Source organism: Lynx rufus, unplaced genomic scaffold, assembly GCF_022079265.1.
Source record: "Lynx rufus isolate CCGP_SWC_20201006 ecotype Redwood Valley unplaced genomic scaffold, mLynRuf1.p SCAF_2, whole genome shotgun sequence".
NCBI lineage: Eukaryota > Metazoa > Chordata > Mammalia > Carnivora > Felidae > Lynx > Lynx rufus.
Window position 1 is genome coordinate 205,941,948 of NW_025814834.1, and position 19,130 is coordinate 205,961,077.

Consider the following 19,130-nt stretch of genomic DNA (forward strand, 5'->3'; position numbering starts at 1 on the left):
CTGGCCGCGTGTGGCTATTGAGCACTTAGAATGTAGGTGGCCTGAATTGAGATCACTTATTATGAAAAAAATATAAACTATCTCATGAGTATTTTTGTATCAGTTACATGTTAAAATGAAAATAGTTTGGATGCATTGGTTAAGTAAAATATATTAGTCTCAGCTGTTTCTCTAAAAAAATTTTTTTAACATTTGAAACTTATTTTTAAGAGGCAGAGAGAGACAGAGCGCCAGTGGGGGAGGGGCAGAGAGCGAGCGAGGGAGACACAGAATCCGAAGCAGGCTCCAGGCTCCCCAGCTGTCAGCACAGAGCCCGACACGGGGCTCGAACTGACAAACCATGAGATCATGACCTGAGCTGAAGTGGGATGCTTAACTGACCACCCAGGCACCCCTAACCTGTTTGTTTCTCTCTTTAATGTGGCTATTAGGAAATGTAAAAGTCTACGTGGCTCATATTATCTTTCTATGGGACTGCACTGTTCTAGAACGTCTAGACATCCAAGACTCTGAACCTCCGTTTTATTAACGGGGAGACTGAGGCCCAGAAGGAAAAGGACTTGCTCCAGGTCACACAGCCACAAAGGGGCATCTAGAAGATTCATGCTTAGGTCTCAGGGGCAGAGCTGGGGAGACAAACACTGGCATCGACAGACCACCAGTTCGTCGGCATAGTTCTTGACCGTTCCAACACCGGCAAGGAGGGTGAGCAGCTTGGACAGGCTCCTGCTGGGCAGTCGCAGGGTCCCTACCTGGGGTCCGGGCCCTCCCCAAGGATGGAGGCCAGAGAAGCGACGATGCCACTGTCACCACTGAAGGAGTGTCCTCGCTTAAAAAGCGGGAAAAAGGAAAAGCTGACCCATGAGCAATTATGAAGGCTGTAGTCTTTACCTGCTTAATAAAAGGCAGCAGGGGCGCCCTGAAAACATGACCCGTCCCTCGACTAACACCCTCAGCGGACCCAGCAGAGGGCTGTGTGAAGAACAAAGCCCGCGTCCCAGACCGAAGCCGGCTGGGTGACCTCGGGCCACACCATTAGCCTCTCTGGGTGCCAGCTTTCTCGTTTGTGGCCTGGTGTCTAAGAGTGCAGGCTTTGGAATCGGACGAACCTGGCCACCGGCTCTGCCATTATCCATGACCCTGAGCCAGCCACTTAACCTCTCTGGGGCCCCAATTCTTCATCTGGAAAGTGTCTGACTCCTACCTCAAAGGATCGCTGGGAGGATGAGCGGACGACAGCCGGGCGGTGCTCAGCCCCTGCCAACACACGGGAACAATGGTGGGGCACCTGCATTGTCCGGGGCCCTGGGGATCCCACAGCGAACAAGGCAGGTCCCCACCCCTGCGGTGCTTATGATGCAGGTGAGGAGAGAGGCCAGTGGGCACTTGATCAAAGTTTCGATCGTGATAAGTGCTGTGAAACACCAAAGGCGGGTGGAAGGTGGACGGTGGCATGGGGCTGATCTCGGCAGCGTGGACAGGGACGGCTCTCCGGGAAGGAGGCCTCTGAGCTGTTGTTCCTATCAACACGATCCGAGAATCCCGGTGTTGGAGAGGTCTACAAAGGCTGCTGACCTCACAGCCCCCCACCTCCCTAGCCCCCCCCGCCCCCGTCCCCCAGGAGGGCTCTCCCAGCACAGCCGAGAGGCTGTGACAGTCCCAGCCCCACCTCCCAGCAGCTGCGTGATTCTGGGCAAGTTCCTTTACTTCTCCAAGACCCCGTTTCTTCACCTGGATAATGGGGGACACCCGCAAGGCTGCACTGGCTCCTGGAGAGGGGCCCTGAGGCTCTCATTCCACCCACTGATGCCGAGCTGGCCGGGCGACAGCCGCGGGTCCCAGGAACAGGGAAAGGAGAAGGTTCAGCCGAACCACAGAGGACAGATGGGCATTCTGACCCAGGTTCGGGGAGCGGGGAGGGACTCCTCCTTCTTGCCCCAGAGGTGGGGCTGGGCAGAGTGGGTGGCAGGGGCCATTGGCAGTTTGATAACCAGAGAGTGACAAACGAGGGAATGGTGAGTAACGGAGGCTGGGGAGGCTGGCAGAGGCCAGGTCTCCGAGGGCCCTGCCTGGCTGACTGAGCCTCCAGGACTTTCTCTCAGGTGCTGTTGCGGGTGGAGCCAGGGCACCGCGAAGTCGGATCCCTCTGACAGTTGAAAGGTCTGTGAAGACAGCTTTAGGGCCCCTTGGGCCTTCCCTTTTCTGGCTTCGGGTCTCCAGGGCCTCCTCCGGCTGCCCCCCATCCCACCTCCTCAGTGTGGCCTCCACTTGGAGGTGGCCCCAAGGACAGTTAGAGATTGTGGCTCTTGGATGGACAGCCAGGGCCACCCACGGGAAAGCTGAGCACAGAGGACCTGTTAGGGCCCATGCATCTGCTTTCCTAAACCCACCCCTACCTGTGTCTTCTCACCCCACCCATGCCTTTCAGCCAGTGGGTTTGAACCCACCCGGCTCTTCCACTTACTATCTGTGTGACCTTGGACAAATGACTTTGTGCTTCAGTCCCTCACCTATAAAATGGGGAGATGGGGAGGAATCTTCGTGTGTGTGTGTGTGTGTGTGTGTGTGTGTGTGTGTGCGTGTGTGTGTGTGTGTGTGTGTAAGCTCACATATCTAGAAGCCATGACCCATGGCGTCTGTGTGCCTCCCACTTGGTGAACACTGTGTGAAGAGGAAGGGGGAAGGGACTGTGTTATCTCCCATTTTAGAGACAGGAAAGCTGAGACTGGAGGGAGGTGGTGGCCTGCCCAAGGATACTCACTCAGCACATCAGGGGCACAGCTGGGACCAGGACTCCAGTCCTATTTGGGCACATGGTCTAGAATTCTTTCCACCATGTCAGGTGTCATCCAAAGCAATATCTCGAGTTGAGGGATGAAGCTCTAATGGGGAGATTCCAAGCATCAGCCAGTAGCACAGCATTATTCTAAGCTGAGGACATGACAGAAAGATCTTCTCAGTCTCCCCTAAACCCATTCCGCACCCCCACCTACCCAAAGGAATCACTCTACGTAGGCATCTGCATTCTCTGCCCCTAGACAGGATCTGATGGGCTGGCCTTGCCCAGAACTGTCTTATCCACCTGCTGAAGTCCCGTTTGGCCTAGTCTCTGGAACCTTCCTGATGCTAGGGCCCCACCTCCACTCCCTGCCCCTGGCATGGCCCTTGTCATCGGGTATGATGATTGCCTATTTTCTTCGTCTGCCCCTTACTAGATTGTGGGCTTAAGGGCAGTGTCCTTTTGCTTGGTCACCTCTGTCCCCAGCACCAGAACTGAGCTCTCTATTATCGTGTGGTCAAATGAGTGTGTGCTCTAAACCCTGACACTCCCTCCCTCCCTTAACCTGGTGTTTCTTACTCTCCTATTCAGTATTGTTCCCCAAGGAGCCTTGTAAGACATTTTCTCCCCTAATCTCCACCCCTATGGAATCAAATACTACAGATAACACTGCATGCCTGTGTATGCACTCTACACGTGTCTGCAGTTTACGTAGAGAGTATGATTTTGTCACCCTCCCACAGTCAACTGCCAGCCCTCTCAAGCATGCAAGCTTTAACTCAAGTCACCTCTGAGTCCTGTGGACGGTAAGCCACCCTGGCTAGGTTGACTGGATTGCTTCAACACTTAATCACTTCCGGGTGAAACATGAAGAGGGCAAAATGAACGTCAGGGCGCATTTGCTGTTCTGATGGGTGTTCTGGGAGCAGGGAGCACCGCCTGAGCCGTGGGGGCCCAGCTCAGAGGAGGGCAAGGGCAAGCCGGCCTCGCTGGGGTACTGGGAGGTCTGAGTTGGTGAGTCTCTTGAAGGTTGTCTGGTCCAAGCTAATTTTACCGATGGAGAGACAGATGCCAAAGAAGGAATGTGGAGGCCCAGGGGTGAGAGTTTGTAACCAGCTTGTGAGTCTGTTGAGGGGACTCGTTCTTGGGCCATCAATGGGACCAAGATGTGCAGGGCATGGTGGGTGGATGAATGGATGGACAGACTGATGGACAAAGGAAGGTCAGACTGATGCCCAGTCTCCTCCCCGCACTGAGGAGGTGAGAGTCCCAGCTGCAGCCCAGGCCTCTGGAAAGCTCTGGTGATGTCAGGTGCCAGGTAGGCCTCCAGAAACAAAACAGGAATGCCGGACAGAGTGACCTCTAACTCTCCTGACTGCAGACTCTTGCTTCCCCTGCCTCCTTTCCATCTCTACTCGGGCATTTCACAGACACCTCAGACCGAGCATGCCTCGAAGTCAACCCGCCGTCTTCCCTCTGGGACCTGCCTTCTCGTGGTTCTCCCCATCGCAGCACACAGAAATCTCATGAGTCACCCTTGGGGGGGGGGTCTCTCTTTTCCCCTGAGACCCCACGTCCGGTCCATCAGCAGATTCCACTGGCTCTGCTGTCAGCATCTGACCCCTCTCCACCACCACCCTGGTCAGGCTGCCGTATCTCCCCTTGCCTGGCTGACAAGCCGCTCAGAAACTTACTTAGGTCCTAGCCTCATTTTCATTTTCAAGTTTCGAGCAACTCTGCTGTGATGAGATATGGCAACAGCCCCAAAGCAATCTCCCAGCACTCACCCTTCTCCCCATACTTACTCTCTACCCACAACCGCAGCACCGCACCCAAAGCCACCACCAACCAGATCCTTGACATCACCCAGAACGCCCTACATACTCCAGACCCCAATTATTTTTCTAGCTTTATCTCCCACTACTCCCCCACTGCCCTTGCCCACTCTGCTCTAGCCACATCACCTCCTCCATACTCCTCAGACAGGCCACGTGTACTCCTGCCTCAGGGCCCTTGCACTGGCCCTGCTGGGGGGCGGGGTGTTTCCCCCAGACACACAGCCAATCCCTCAAAGCCATCAGATCTTTCCTGAAGACACTTGTTAAGTGAGGTGGCTTTTCCTGGCCTCCCTCTCTGAAACTACATTTGCCTGATGTTGCCAACACTCTCCGTGACGCTTAGCATTATTTAGCATACTATATACTTCAATTATTGTCTGTCTCCCATACTAAAATATGAGCTCCATGAGAGCAGGGGTTTTATTCTCTTTTGCTCACTGTGGTGTCTGTAGCACTTAGAACACTGTCTAGCCCTTAGTAAGTGCTCAATTGATGCCTGTTGGAAGGAAGGAAGGAAGGAAGGAAGGAAGGAAGGAAGGAAGGGAGGAAGGGAGGGAGGAAGGAAGGAAGGAATTCTGGCTTAGGGACGGGAGAGCAGTGTGGAGGGACCATGCCTGTCTCAGGAAGCCTCTGGCATGGCATGATCTTTGTTCTTTGGCCTCTTTACCTGCTCTTTTTACTCAGTCACTCAGTAGAGGCCCAGGGCTCTGTGGAGGGTTAAGACACGAACACAGACCGATACCACACAATCCATTTCTGTGAGAAACACAGACTAATTCATAGACAGGAGGCACAGAGAGGTGTCCGGGGCCTGGGAGGAGGGGGGCTGGAGTGAAGCTAGCAGACTTGGGGCTTCTTTGGGGGGTGCTGAAAATGTCTAGCGGGTAGAGTTTCAGTGCTGAGAATGTTCTGGAAATGGATGGTGGTGACAGTTGCGCAACAACGTGAATGTATTCAATGCCGTAGAATTTTGCCCTGAAAAATGGCTAAAATGGTAAATTCTTTTGCTGTACTTTAGCACACACAAAAAAGGCAATAAAAAAAATGAACAGAGATTACCACATGCTCAGAATCGTGGGCTGCAGAAGGTATCAGATGCGTCCGGAAGGCACTGTGGCTGGTGTGACCGGGGGCAACTTTGTGGAGTGGGGGATATTTGGGATGGGCCTTGAAGGACGGGGAGAAGGAGGGTGGGAAGATCTGGCAGAGGACGCAGGTGGGGGTGGGGAAGAGGACGGCCAGGAGGTAAGTCTGGCCCTGTGTATGTGTGCTTGGCTGGGGGTACACGTGGCCCCACACGGGGGACCCTGAACCCCTGTCACCTCCCCCTGCCCCCTGGAAGCCTGGACCTGAGCTCCTGGAAAGGCTCATGGGGAGGCTTCTGGCCAGGAAATAGGGGGCAGCCCACGGTACCCAGGGAATCCTAGCTCCTCGGGCCTGCTGAGTGGCGGGGTGAGGACGCCCACACAAACGCAGGGTTCCGGGCTTCTTCACCCGGCCAGGCTGGCAAACCCTGCAAGACTCTGGGCCTTGGGCCCAGACTCCCCCTGTTAGTGCCAGGGCCACGACGTCTGCAAGGTCAGGGCCGAACGCCTCACGTGGACGCCCTCCTCGCCATTGCCCTGTGGGCACTAGAGTCCACATGACAAAGCAGAGTCTCCTGCAACCGCTGCCCTTTCCAGGCTCAGGCCCAGGGGAGCTAATCACAGCCACCTACCGAGTCCCTTCTCTGCCGGCACCGCACGGGGGTCTTCATGGGTATTACTTTATAATCCCGAGGGACGGACAAGTACTGGTACCCTCCCCATTTCACAGGCAAGGAAAATAGGGCTTAGAGAGGCTACATGGCCTGCCCAAAGCCAGAGCACTCGGGTTGGCATGTGACCGTCTGACTCTCAGTCCCTGAGCTCTGGGCTGGCTTCAGACCAGGGCTCGAGGGATGGCTTGGCCACTGTTCCTGTGTCCCACTCTCCTCCTGGGGCAGCGCCTCCCCCCAGCTCTGGAAAGCTTCCCTCTTCCTAGGCCTAGATGGTTTTGTCGCCCGTCCCTGCCAGCTCCTGGGGGGCATGGTCTCCAAGGCCCCAGCCCTCCCTGAGGTGAGGGGAGGCAGGGCTGCCCTGGACGGAAGCTGCCGCAGGAGGCTCCCATTGGTGCCACTCTCAGCACTTGCGCCAGCATTTTGGCCCAAAGAGGACAGGTTTCCCCTCCCATTGAGGACAGGAGTTCCTCCCACGTCTGTTCCCCACGAGTGGTTACGAGGTACTTCGCTGCGTGCTTGCCCCAGGCCGGGTTCGGTGCTCACAACACTGCAGGGGCAGCACCGGCACAGATGAGGAAACCGAGGCCCAGGGAGAAGTCGCACAGGTGCAGGTTGCAGAGCGATGCCCGGAACCCGGACTGCCCCACTACCAGAGCTGTGCAAGGAACCACAGACTGCTAGACTGGGGCCCTTAGAGGCCGTCTGGTCCAGTCACCAGGGTGGGGCCTGCGGCTCGTGGGTGATGATGCATCCAGTTTTCCTAGGACTTCTGTTCTACATACATGCTGACACGTTGCCACAAATCTTGTTAGTTCCAAGATAAACAAAAGTCACGTGTAACTTTATGGTATGCTTTAAAAAACTGTTTAATTGAGGGGCACCTGGGTGGCTCAGTCGGTTAAGCGTCCGACTTCAGCTCAGGTCACGATCTTGCGGTTTGTGAGTTTGAGCCCCATGGGGGGTTCTGTGCTGCCAGCTCAGAGCCTGGAACCTGCTTCAGATTCTGTGAATCCCTCTCTCTGCCCCTCCCCCAACTCACACTCTGTCTCTCTCAAAAATAAACATTAAATAAAAAAATTTTTTTAAATGTTTGAGGCAAGTACCTTCTACTGCGGTAGCTATCACAATGCCACCGACACAGGAAGGTGAGCCTGCCCTCCGAGAGTGTGCCTGGCCCCCACAGCTCACTCTATGTGGACATCGGCTGGTGCCCAGGGCAGCACGCTCAGTGTAACCGTGTCCTCTCAAAGATGGGGCAGGCGGAGGGTTTCCTGGCTGCCCCTGTGACAACTTCTCATTTGTTTAGCTCTGGTCTGGACTTTGTGTTTACACCAGGGTGACCCTTCCGGCAAAAGCTGGCTGACCTCAAACTCCTCCACCCTGTTGAGCTCCAATGTACCCACCTGCAAAATGGGCTAAAAGTAATGTCACTAGAGAATCAGCATCCCCGACGGGGCAGGGAGAGCTCCTGGTATCGACGCTGACTCGAATGACGGTGGAGGAGGGGACAGAACGGGGATGGTGCGAGCCTTAGGCGCATACGGCGAGGGACACCCTTAGTGAACAAAAGGAGGCACTCCTGACCTCGCTGACACCGTCCACCGCTCAAGTGCCTGTCCCTCCTGGCACTGGGCACCAGTGGAAATGTCACAGGCTTTGGGGACAGACTTGGGCTTGAATTTGGGTTTAGCCGCTTCCTGAATGTCTCTCACTGAGCACGACAGCCACTAGCCACATACAACTATTTAAAATGTAGGGGTGCCGGCGTGGCTCAGTCAGTTAGGCGTCAGACTCCTGATTTCAGCTCAGATCGTGATCTCACCGTTCGTTGTGAGATCGAGCCCCGCACGGAGCCTGCTTGGGATTCTCTCTCTGCCCCTCCCCTGCTCACAGGCACGTGCTCTCTCTCTCTCTCAAAATAAGTAAATATGTTTAAGAAATAAATTAAAATAGAAAATTCGGTTTCTCGGTCACACTAGCCACATCTCAGGGGCTCAAAGCCACATCTGACCAATGACTCCCACACCAGGCAGTGCAGAGCAGACCGCTTCCCTCATCACAGGGAATCCTACCGGGCAGGGCTCATCTGGTGACCCGAACGGGATGCGATGTCTGCGCTGGGGACGACGCGCACACGGCCCGGCCCGAGGCAGAGGGCAACGAATGGAAGTGCTCAGCCCGCCCCGGCCGCGAGGACTGAGCAGTGCCTTTCCCTGCAAAGTGCATGTAATGCTGGGTCGGGCTGCTCGGATCGCCGTCCTGCTGCGGACTTACTGGGTGACCAGGTGAGGTCGCCTCCGGAGCCTCAATTTCCTCATTTGCAAAATAACGATTCATGCTCTTTTAGCCCCAGAGCACTGCTGCCAGAGCCGAGCAAGCAAATGATTCCAAATGCTCTGAAGTATGGGGGCCACAGTGACAAAAGGGACAGCAGCCCAGTGGAGCGGGAAAAGCCCACGTCTGGTGCCAGACACCTGGACGGCAACTCCACCTCTGACCAGCCGAGGACGCCGGAGCCCAGAGAGGAGGCCGCGTCTGAGCTCCTTCGCTGCAAAAGGAGTAACGACGACGAGACTTAACCTTCCGTGTTGCTGTGAGGCCGGATAACGACCCGAGGACGGCAGAGCGCCACGAAGAGTAGGGCCTTATGGGCCTGCTGTTACCCGTGCAGGGAGGCCAAACACTAGGGAGGCCACGCCGGGCCAGGCGTTTGCCACCTGGTCTCCTCGCTGCGCTCCGCCTGCCCGAGTCCCGCTCCACCGGCCGGGAGCCCTCCCGCTGCTCCAAGCCGGCACACCCGCGGGGGACAGAACTGGAGGCACCAAACGGACCAAGACACCCTGTTCTGCTGATGCCAGAACAAGAGGCCACAGGGCCAGGACCTCGGGGTGTGCTCCGAGCTGAGAAGTCGGCCTGCGGTTGGTGGCACGCCCCTGGGCTGCAGGCTGTAGCTCCAGGCGGCTCGCGGTGCAGCAGGAAGCAGCAGCAGGAGCGTGGCTCCCGGGCACCCAGACCCCAGCTCTGCTTCTGGTTTTGCTGCTCACCTAGTCACTCAGGTGTTTCCTGAGCCCCGGCCACGCACGACTCCAGGGGAATGGGGCACAGAGAGGCGGCTGAGGAGGCCCTGCCTTCCGGACACTCTGTCCAGCTTGCCCTCTCTTCCCTCTTCCTCCCCCACCCAGAAGCCCACCTTGCCTGAGCTTCAGAAGTACCAGTGGGGTCTCTGCATCGGGGCAGGGACCACTCCAGAGCTCTGGGGCCCCTGTTAGCATGAGTGGCATTTTTTTTAAGTTTATTTATCTTTGAGAAAGAGAAAGAGAGAGAGAGAAGCAGGCAGAGAGAGAAGGAAAGAAAGAATCTCAAGTAGGCTCTGCGCTGATGTGGGGCTCGAACTCATGAACCATGAGATCACAACCTGAGCTGAAATCAAGAGTCGGATGGATGTTTAACTGACTAAGCCACCTGGGCACCCCACGAGTGGTATTTTTTTATTGAGCACTTTCTACATGCAATAACCTATACCAAAGCGTTATATGTGTTACCTTTAATCTCCACAATTACCCTAAGAGTTTTTATTACCTCCATTTACAGACAAAAAAAAAAAAAAAAAAAAAAAAAACCAAGAAAGAAGAATCAAGGTAAAGAGAAGCTAATACCCAGGGTCACACATCTAACAAGCGACACAGCAGGGTATTGAATTTAGATCTGAATAGCTCGGAAGGGTGGCTCTGAACCACATTTCATACAGTGTCCTAATGAAATACTTTCCAATAACTTTGGCTGCTGTTCTGGAAAACATTTATCTTTTAGGAGCCCAGGATTAGGGGAGAGGTGGGGAAGTCAGAGAGGCCAACATGCTTCCCAGAGCTGTGTGGGTCCAGGAACCACCCTCGCATACCTGTGCCAGGCTGTGTAGGCCTCTGCTGCTCCTGCGGGGCTCAGGCTGGTCAGGTGACTGTCCTTCCACGCTCCAGGGACTGGAGTGAGCCTGGACTGAGGTGGCAAGTATTGACTGAGGGCTGGTGAAGCCGGGGTGGGCCCTTGGCCACAGACCAGCTAGTCCCAAAGCCAAGGCAAAGGGCATGACACCACATTTCTAGCGGATAAAAGCGGAGGTTTAGGCCTGACTGGCCATCTCGGGAGGGATGGGGGGAAGGGAAGGGAAAGGAGACAGCGGGCAGGGAGCCTCGCTAGGTCCTCTGACAACAGTCCGGGTACGGCAGGCCGGGCTGTCAGGGACTGGTAGTATAGCTGACTAGATATTTTCTGGCCGACTAGGTATTAAGTAAGAAATGCTTGGCAATTTCTTTTTTTTTTTAAGGTTTTATTTTGAAGTAATCTCTACACCCAACGTGGGGCTCGAACTCGCAACGCTGAGGGTCAAGAGTCACACGCTCTGCCGACGGAGCCAGCCAGGCGTCCCAGGCGAGAAATGCTTGGATACAGCGTCCACGTAAGAAAAAGCTCTGGAGTCAGAGTGCCTGTGTTCGAACCCCTGCTCACCAGGTCTGTCACTCATTAAGTGACTTCTCTGGTGTTGGTTTCCTCACCTGTAACACAGGATAACAGCAGCGACGTCACAGCGCCGGGGAAGTAAAATTACACAAAGCTCTGTGTCCCAAGCGCTTACAAACAGTAAGCACTTAACAGGGATTGTTAGGAGAATATTTCGAAAAAATATTAACCACTCCTATGTAAAAGAAAACAGAGAGAGAGAGAGAGAGAGAGAGAGAGAGACAAACACAGCATTTATAGGTCCTTTAGGTCTCGGTCTGGACCGGCATGGATACTTTTGGTTCTCGTTTCTCATAAATAATCTTTGTTTGGGCAACATGACTATCGGGCCCCAGCACGACCCGACCTCTACAGCATCTGGCGTGGGACGGACGCCACAATAGGACCTCAGAGAGCCCAGAACTCCAGGGAGAACAGACCTTTTGCCATCAGGCACCAGAGGTGCCTGGTTAACTGTGTGCACGTGTGCGTCTCTGTGTGTTAACAGAAACGATGATGTTTTGGTTCTTGCCCTTGAAGGGGTCACGTTTTAGTGAGGGAGGATCTTAAGTCACCCTGTGACAACCTGATAACCCCATACTCCCAAACCCACCCTCGCTCCTGTCTGACATGTCTCAGCCCATGGCGTGCGCGTGCACAGCCGCCCTGTTCCCCGTCTTACCTCCGCTCCCTGGGCTCACAGGCAGCTCCAGCCCCGGCCTCTCTGCAAGCGCTGGCTTCGGTCTGGACCCTGTGTCGAGCACAGAGGTTCCGACCTTAAAAGGAATGAAAAGCTGTTCGGTCGTGCGCCAGCCCCGTGGGCCCTCTTCCCACCCCCTGCCCATTTTTATCAGACCCTCCTGACGGCAGGTCTGTGAAATCTTCCCTGGAGGGGGCTATGGGTCCCTGGACTGACCTTGTCCTGATGTGTTTGATCAGCTGTTTCTGGCCTACGCTGGGGGAACCAGTGCGAGGAGAGTGGCAGGAGTGGTGTTTGATCAGAGCAGCTGGGGAGCTCTGGGCCTGGCTAGCTGCTCTGAGCCTTCTGCTAATCTCTCCTCGGAGGACAAAGGAAGGAGGATGTTCTGATAGACCAGCCCTCAGGTGGCCTGGGGAACAGCCTCGCTGGCAGGGGGGAGATGTGGGAGGGGGTTTCTCCCTGAGGGGCACGAGGGCAAGCCAGACAAGCAGCATCTACCAAGCACTTGAGTGCACCGTCTGGTGCGCTAAGTGTGCAAACAGACGCAGGTGTCTCAGTGGGCACGCGCTGACTGACAGGGCAGAAGATGGCACCGGGGCACAAGAATAAAGCCTAAAGAACGTTCACAAGAAGAAATAAACCTCGTTGTGGGTTTTTAAAGGTTTTATTTTTAAGTAATCTCTACACCCAACATGGGGCTCGAACTCACAACCCTGAGGTCGAGAGTTGCGTGTTGTACCGACCAAGCCAGCCAGGCACCCCCGAACCTGGTTTCTATGCCCATGTCCTAGACCCTCTGTTCTAGGTGAAGCCTTGGGTACTGGAGTATTTCTCAGTGGAGGGTGAAGCCCTTTGGTCTAGGACAAGTTCACACAGAGGCAGCCAGAAGCTACATTTCTCTTTACACCCAAACACGTCCCTGAGCACAAGCGTGGAGGGTAAGAGAAACAATGAACAGGAACACTCCAGAGGCAGGGTGGGAAGACCAGACATCATTACATACTCCGTGTTCCAACTCCCTGGTTCTCACTGGGTGCTGCCCCCACCTGTGCTCAGACAAGAGTCCTCGGCCGTGCTGCTGAGGGGCTCCGACAGTCCCTGCTCCACTTGGGATGTCCTGTCCCCCTCGAATCCCCATTCACTCGGGTCTGGGACAGAGGCCCCAGGATTACACGGTATGGCCCAGAGAGGGGTCTTACCTTGGTCTTGGGCACCCCGGCACTCTATTCCAGGCCCTCTACCTTAAGGATGTGTTGGACATACTCCTTCTTGCCCTTCTCTGCCCTCTCCCCTCAGGCTCTTTAAATGTGTTGCAAACATCATTTCCAAAGCATCTATATGCTGGTAGAAGTTTAGGAAGGCCTTGCCCAAGGTCATTCGTCTAGTCAGTCCATGCCCTTCCCACTGTGCTGCTTAGCCTCCTACAGCAGCCCCCAGGCCCAGGGCGGAGATAACTGGATTGTCAAGGGATCACTCGGCCCATTTCCCACCTCTGCACACATTCACCTTCGTGGCTGGAACCCCGGGGTATGTTACCATTATCCAGAGCCACCCAGCACCCTGTAAGGATTATTGCTTACAACAGAGGCCTCCAGCCTCTCGCCAAAGACCGCTTAGGCAGGGCACTCCTTCATAAAGGCCCTGTGGGCTCTGGACAGGGATCCATTCGAGCCACTCCAGGACTGTCCCAGGAGACGTGAGCACAGAGCCACCCTGCCTGCCCGCCTTTCCCCAGCCTCAGGGCTGACCTGACCTTAGAGGACCTCTGGATAGAACGCGCCTCCCCTTGCCTTTCACGCTGATTCTTCCTGCAGAAATGAGGTACATCCTGCCCGTGTGCGGCCTCTCGGTTTCCTCGTTGGCTGCCAGCAACGTGACATTTTCAGCTATTTACCACAAAAGGTTTCTGCTTATTTTATACTCATCCGCTCAGCACTTTGTGCTTTGGGGCAGTTGAGATTCAAGAGATAAATGAAAAGTGGTGGGTGTTAGAAGGTTCCCCAAGGGTTCAGAGAGAGAGAGAGAGAGAGAGAGAGAGGGAGGGAGGCAGGGGGAGGGAGGGAGAAGAGAAACATGAAGGTGCAGGAATGGACACCCGCCTCAGTGCCAGCCATCGCAGGCACCGGCTGACCTTCACGTGAAAGACTTCGCGAACAATTACCATCTCAACGCTAAGCTCATTAAAGTCAGACCTGGAACCTCCCTACAGTTCTGTGCGGCAGTATCCCCCATTATAGATGGGAGTGGGGAGGGGGGAGGCTGAGAGGGTGTCTCCCCCAAGGTCACACAGTCAGAAAGTGGCACAGCTCGGACATACCCAGGTGGCGCACCTACGCCCATCTCTGAAACACTGCAGCACACTTGCTCCCTGGGAAGAGGGCTTCGGAAAGAGCCTCCACGTGACAGGACGGCATCCACGTGACAGGACGGCATCCGTCCGCACCCCGCCCCCCCCCCCCCCCCCCCGCAGGCCAGGCCGTGCTCGTGTGGCCTGAAGGCACAAGAGCCCCGAGGACACCAAGCCTATCAAGCCGGTGCCCATCTGACAGCTGGCCAGAACCAAAGAGGAAACAGGCCTGTAACATCACAGTCCATTTGAAACTCAGGCAGCACAAGATGTTCAAAGTACGTATTTTATTTATACAGAATAGTGCAAGTTAAATGAAAATAATGGTTTGTAATCTAATTTACACAGCACCAGGTGCTGGCTAGTTGTCCTGACCGTGGTGGGAGGTGTGGCTGGCCTTGGGAAGAGAAACGACGAACATTTCCACGGTTGGGACGCAATGTGAATAAGCCCAGGAAATAATTTTTTTCAACGTGATCCCCAGAACACAGGCGGCTTCCCTCGTCCTTAGAGGCACAGCTGTATGCGCAGGAAGTTTCTGAGTTCTGGCCGTGCTTTGAGCCTTTGGCCCAAGTCCTACCAGCCCCAAGGTTTCCCATGACAACAAAACAATCATCATCAACTTGCTTCCGATACCCTCTTCGACCCACAAATCTTACTGTTCATCCCATTTCTTCCCTACAACTCAAGGGACCCTGGGATACACTGGACCAAGCGGAGCAGGGCTGAGGCTGCCGCTCTTTCTTTGGGAGGAATAATTAAAACATCCCAGCAATTTCTCTGTCACTGTCCAGCTTTCCACTCCCGATTTAATAGAAATGCTGCTTGTCCCCTACAACCGTTCTATGCGAGGTTACCAGTTTCTTCCATCCCTTAGGCAATTCATAGATCTCAGGCACATTGAGATTTAAAGGCACAGCCCTCCCATCTCATTAATATGTCATCAGCCTGTGGAGACCGCGACATCACCTGCAGTGAGAAACTCTTAGGGCCCATCTCATCTTTCTCGATTCTGAGAGTACACCTGATTTATTGAAAACCATGAACAGAGTAGGCCACCTCCCCCACCCCCCACCCCCCCAACCCATTCGCCCTGTCGGACTGGACCTCATTTTGTCCCTCAGCACCTGACCATCAGAGCTCTTCCCTGGGGCATGTGGCCAACGCCCGTGGTTGGTGGGAGAGGAGGGTCAGTGTTTCCGCACAGAAGCCCTGGACGGATCACCAGGATTCATCACGGAACCCAGGATTCACGGCATAGACCCTGGCACTCGCCGGGCTCAAAGGCTTCTAAACACAAAGCTTCTGAGACAGAAGAGACAGGCTCTTTGCCTCAGCCCCTCTGCTGCCCTGCCGGCCCCAGGTGCTGCTCAGGTACTTGGGACAGTCCCATCTTCCTCGGGCAACCCTTGCTCTTGAATCTCCTATTTGTCGTCTCACTTACCTGGGATGGCAAATCCCGTTCCATAAATGATCCCCATTATTCCCACAGAAGCAGACTCCAGCTTGGAATCTGACTGCCTTTCCACTCCTCACCGGCTTCTGGAAGCAGAGAAAGTCTGCGGTCCTACCGAACGTAGCCGGGAAGCCCACAGGCTCCTCCACTCCACCGCAAATGCGCCAGGGTTCAGCCTGGAGGCCAGCAGGGCGCACCCCTGGCACCCCTGGCAGACACCTCTGCCGTAAGAAAGCAAGTGACGGGGACCGAGGAGAGCACAATGACAATGTCCTCTGTGGCAGACATTCAGAAGGTCTCTTGGGCAGCAGTGGGAGGAAAGAACAAAAACAGCAGAGCTAGAAAAAGTCTTCCTACAATTAAAATCCACGCTTAGGCATCTCTGGGGAGGGACACTGTAAAATCACCGCCACGCAGTGCCCTGCAGAGGTCCGCTCGGAGCAATGACTGAACTCAGGACGCACCTTTCCTCACTGTCGACTAGAAGCGGCACAGGGTCCGTGCCTCCTGCCGAACGGGCCACGGGGCAGGCGCGCACCGAGCACAGGTCCGACCCCTCTGTTTGCTCCCGGCCAGTGAGCTGCGGGTCTGGCGATTCTGGAGGAAATGTGTGGCCGTGCCACAATGTGGGGCTCCACCGGAGACCTGAGAAAGGATTTCTCGGTACTTGAAAAGATCTGGAACTTGGTTTAAAAACTTCAGCTTTCCTTCATCAGGAGACTTTTTTAAAAAGAAAAATCACTTCTCCCTACAGGCCCTTAGCAATTAAGTTTCTATTTGTTTTTCGACTAGAAGGGATTCTGACGGCGCTGCAATCCCCAGCCACCGCCGAGGCTCACGAGGAGCGGCACTCTCATCCGCCGGGCTGGCCCCCGTGGCCCTGTAGGCACGGGCCAATCCATTGTCTCCCGGAGGGTTTCGTCTGGTCCCAAGGGGCGATTCGGTGCCACTCTGCCAGCTGCAGATCGAGAGCTCTCCCGGTCTGACAGCTCACAGGACCGAAGAACCTTCAGAAGAGACCGCCGTGGCAGGAGCGGTGAGGGCTTCACGTGGAGGCCACGTCTTAAGGGTTTGAGCACCATCTTCTGGTCAGGTTTTGGCTTTTGAGGACTTGCCTTTGAAAACTTCATTTACTCCACAATGGGAAGATCCCTGAGCCGACAAGCTCAAGTGACTTGCATATCAAAACGAGGACACGAGTGGAGGCAGGAGCAGTTAGCTGCCTGGTGTGCACAGGCCTGCGCTGGAGCTCACCGCCCGCGCTCGGCCAGATGGCCGCAGCGAACGCCCTGGTCAGCGGCAAGGCTCCGCCTTCCGCCCTTCCAGCGGGGCGCGGAGGCGGTGAAGTCCTCACCGGGTCCCAAATTGACCCCCTGCCCCTGCTTGTACGGGGTGACGCGAAATGTGCTCGGCAAGGAGGCGTGGGCTTGCGGGGGGCCGACGCAACTGGGCACTAGCTCCGCGGGGGTCAAGCCCCTCGCCGTGGCAGGGAGCCCTGCCTGCTGTGTAAACACTGCACTAGCAGACTGCGACCTCCCGGCATCGAGGAAAGGAAGACAAATGCTAGTCATTCCCTCCAAACGGCGGGAACCTACATCCATCTAATTGCACTTCATAATGGATTCCACAAACCATTAATTATCAGATTATATTTTAGGAACCGCACATAAAAAACTTGGTGAAATTCAGACTCCAAAGGCTCACGACCCTGTGGTAACAGCGGCAGCCTGGAGAGTCGGACGACAGGCCCCTCGCAAGGCAGGGGGAGCGTGGCCGGAGGAAGAGCCAGGGGCAACCACGGGCACCACCGCACCCGGCCCGGCACCGGTTCATTGGCCGTAACACCAGCTCCAGAGTGAGGGAGCCAGGCTTGCGGGCCACGTAGGCATTTCCCGCTCTGACTGGAAATAGGGGTGAGGGGAATGCGGGAAGGCTGCGGGAACCAGCCTTCAGGTACAGAACACCACGGAAAACATCCTGGAAAGGCAGGGATTGTCTTTGCGGCGGGACGGCCCCACACTGACTGCTTCCCGCAGAAACCCGGCAAGGCCTCGTCTGGGGAAGGGCTGACGGTCCTGACGAGGTGGGACTCGGCATGGAAGCGAGGCCTTCCCGCGTTAACACGCCGCTCCCCATCCACCGGGAGTGGGCTGGGCCTCCGGGGCAGATGGGAGGACGACAGGGTGAGGAAGAGGCCAGTGTGCACCGGCCTGGGGGTCTCTGGATGGTCCGTTGTGCTTTGCTCTCATTTTTAGACGGCCAGAAGGCACCGGAAGCCCCCATCTGTGGGCCGCCGTCCCCAACACCCCTGCCATTCTGCACAGGGAAGGCTGCCCCCGATACGTGACCGCCGTCCCACAGGCACCTGCCATTCTGCGGGGAAGGCTGCCGGCACACAGCCCCTCTCTGGTGCCCTGGCCACCAGCTCCCGTCCCACTGCTCATCACAGAGGCCACTGCAGTAGGCCCGTCCCCTCTGAAGGGCAGCGGTGTCGGTGCCGATGACTCCAACACTGTTGGTTCCATGAGACCGAAGTGAGAGTGTTCCGGTTGGTGGAGGCTAAGATGCCCACTACTCGGGCCAGCCGGGGGCGGAGGGCAAAGGGCAAAGCTGCGGAGCGTTCTCTCTGCGGCAAACGCAGGGCCCTCCCCCAGATGGGCAGCCGCTCACTTGGCCTCGCCACAGATGAGGGTCACGGTACCGTCTAGCAAATCCTCCACGGTCACCGCCACAAGCTCAGAGCTGGTCTGAGATGTCTGTGAATCCGGCAAGGTCACAAACACCTGTGACCCAGCAAGCTGGGTCTCCTCCAAGGTGATCACCTGCTCCGTCGGGGCCGCCGGCTCTGGGGTTTGGATCACCTGAAAGGGAAAGACCGCGAGACCGCTCTGGGCAGTGTCCACAGTGGGCTCCCCAGAATTCACGTGGTTTTCGTCTCATGCTGTAATGATGATATTTATGTTTTCACCTGAGGAGAGCAATTACATGTGCCTAATGGGAAGAGGCAAGTCTAACACAGCAGCGATGCAAAAGAGAAGGCAGGCAAACAATTTAAATAACTCCGTGTGCTAAATTGCTATAATTTAGCTCAGTACGCCATCTCAGGGTGCCCGGACTCTATGATTACCCACCGGTGAACAGGGGCTCAGCTTCTTACACTGGGTTTTGGGGAGCGCCACTGAAAGGAATGCTACTGAAGGTGGCCGGTCTCAGGCTTGACCACAGAAACGGAAAGACTTATCGGAAGCCTTGGCTTGCCAAAGGCGGTGTCTCTGGCCCTCAGGCAAAGGGCCTTCCTTGGAGGCTGTGCGGCTACAGAACTCGGGAGCAGGGACGAGTGGAGGAAATGTGACTTCCGTCAGCTCCTTCGTGTGGCTCCCCAGGCTGGCAGCCCTCCTCCAAGGCCACACGGACTTCTTCCAAATCCGGGTCACCTGTTCCAGACGGCCTTCCCATCCCAGGGAGAGCCAGTCTGTGGCGAAACACCCATTTCCCACCCGGACCTCCACGCTGATGCTCGTGGCCTGTGGAGCTCGGGACAGCTTGGTGCCCCCTGATACTCTGAAACCAGAGAGCCCGTAGTGGGCACAGCCGCCCTGGCCCTTGAGAATCAGCCCGGAGTGAGGAGCAGAGCGCTAGACCTGAGGGGGCAGAGGGGGGGAGGCCAAGCTCAGTCACCTGTCTGTGCTGTGGGGGTGAGGGGACTAATTCTGAGGTCTAATAAAAAATCACCCGGGATGGCAGTTTTCAAACTGTT

At 55.8% G+C, this 19,130-nt stretch overlaps 1 protein-coding gene across 2 annotated transcripts in view; it reads right to left on the minus strand.

The window, feature by feature from the left end:
* Positions 1-17,679: 17,679 nt before the first annotated feature.
* ZBTB40 (zinc finger and BTB domain containing 40) overlaps positions 17,680-19,130 on the minus strand; it is a 77,985-nt gene continuing 76,534 nt past the window's right edge. For both annotated transcript variants that reach the window (XM_047083568.1, XM_047083567.1), the window contains exon 18: positions 17,680-18,234. In XM_047083568.1, coding sequence (XP_046939524.1) covers positions 18,040-18,234 — 195 coding nt within the window. In that variant the 3' untranslated portion in view covers positions 17,680-18,039. The remainder of the gene's footprint in view (positions 18,235-19,130) is intronic.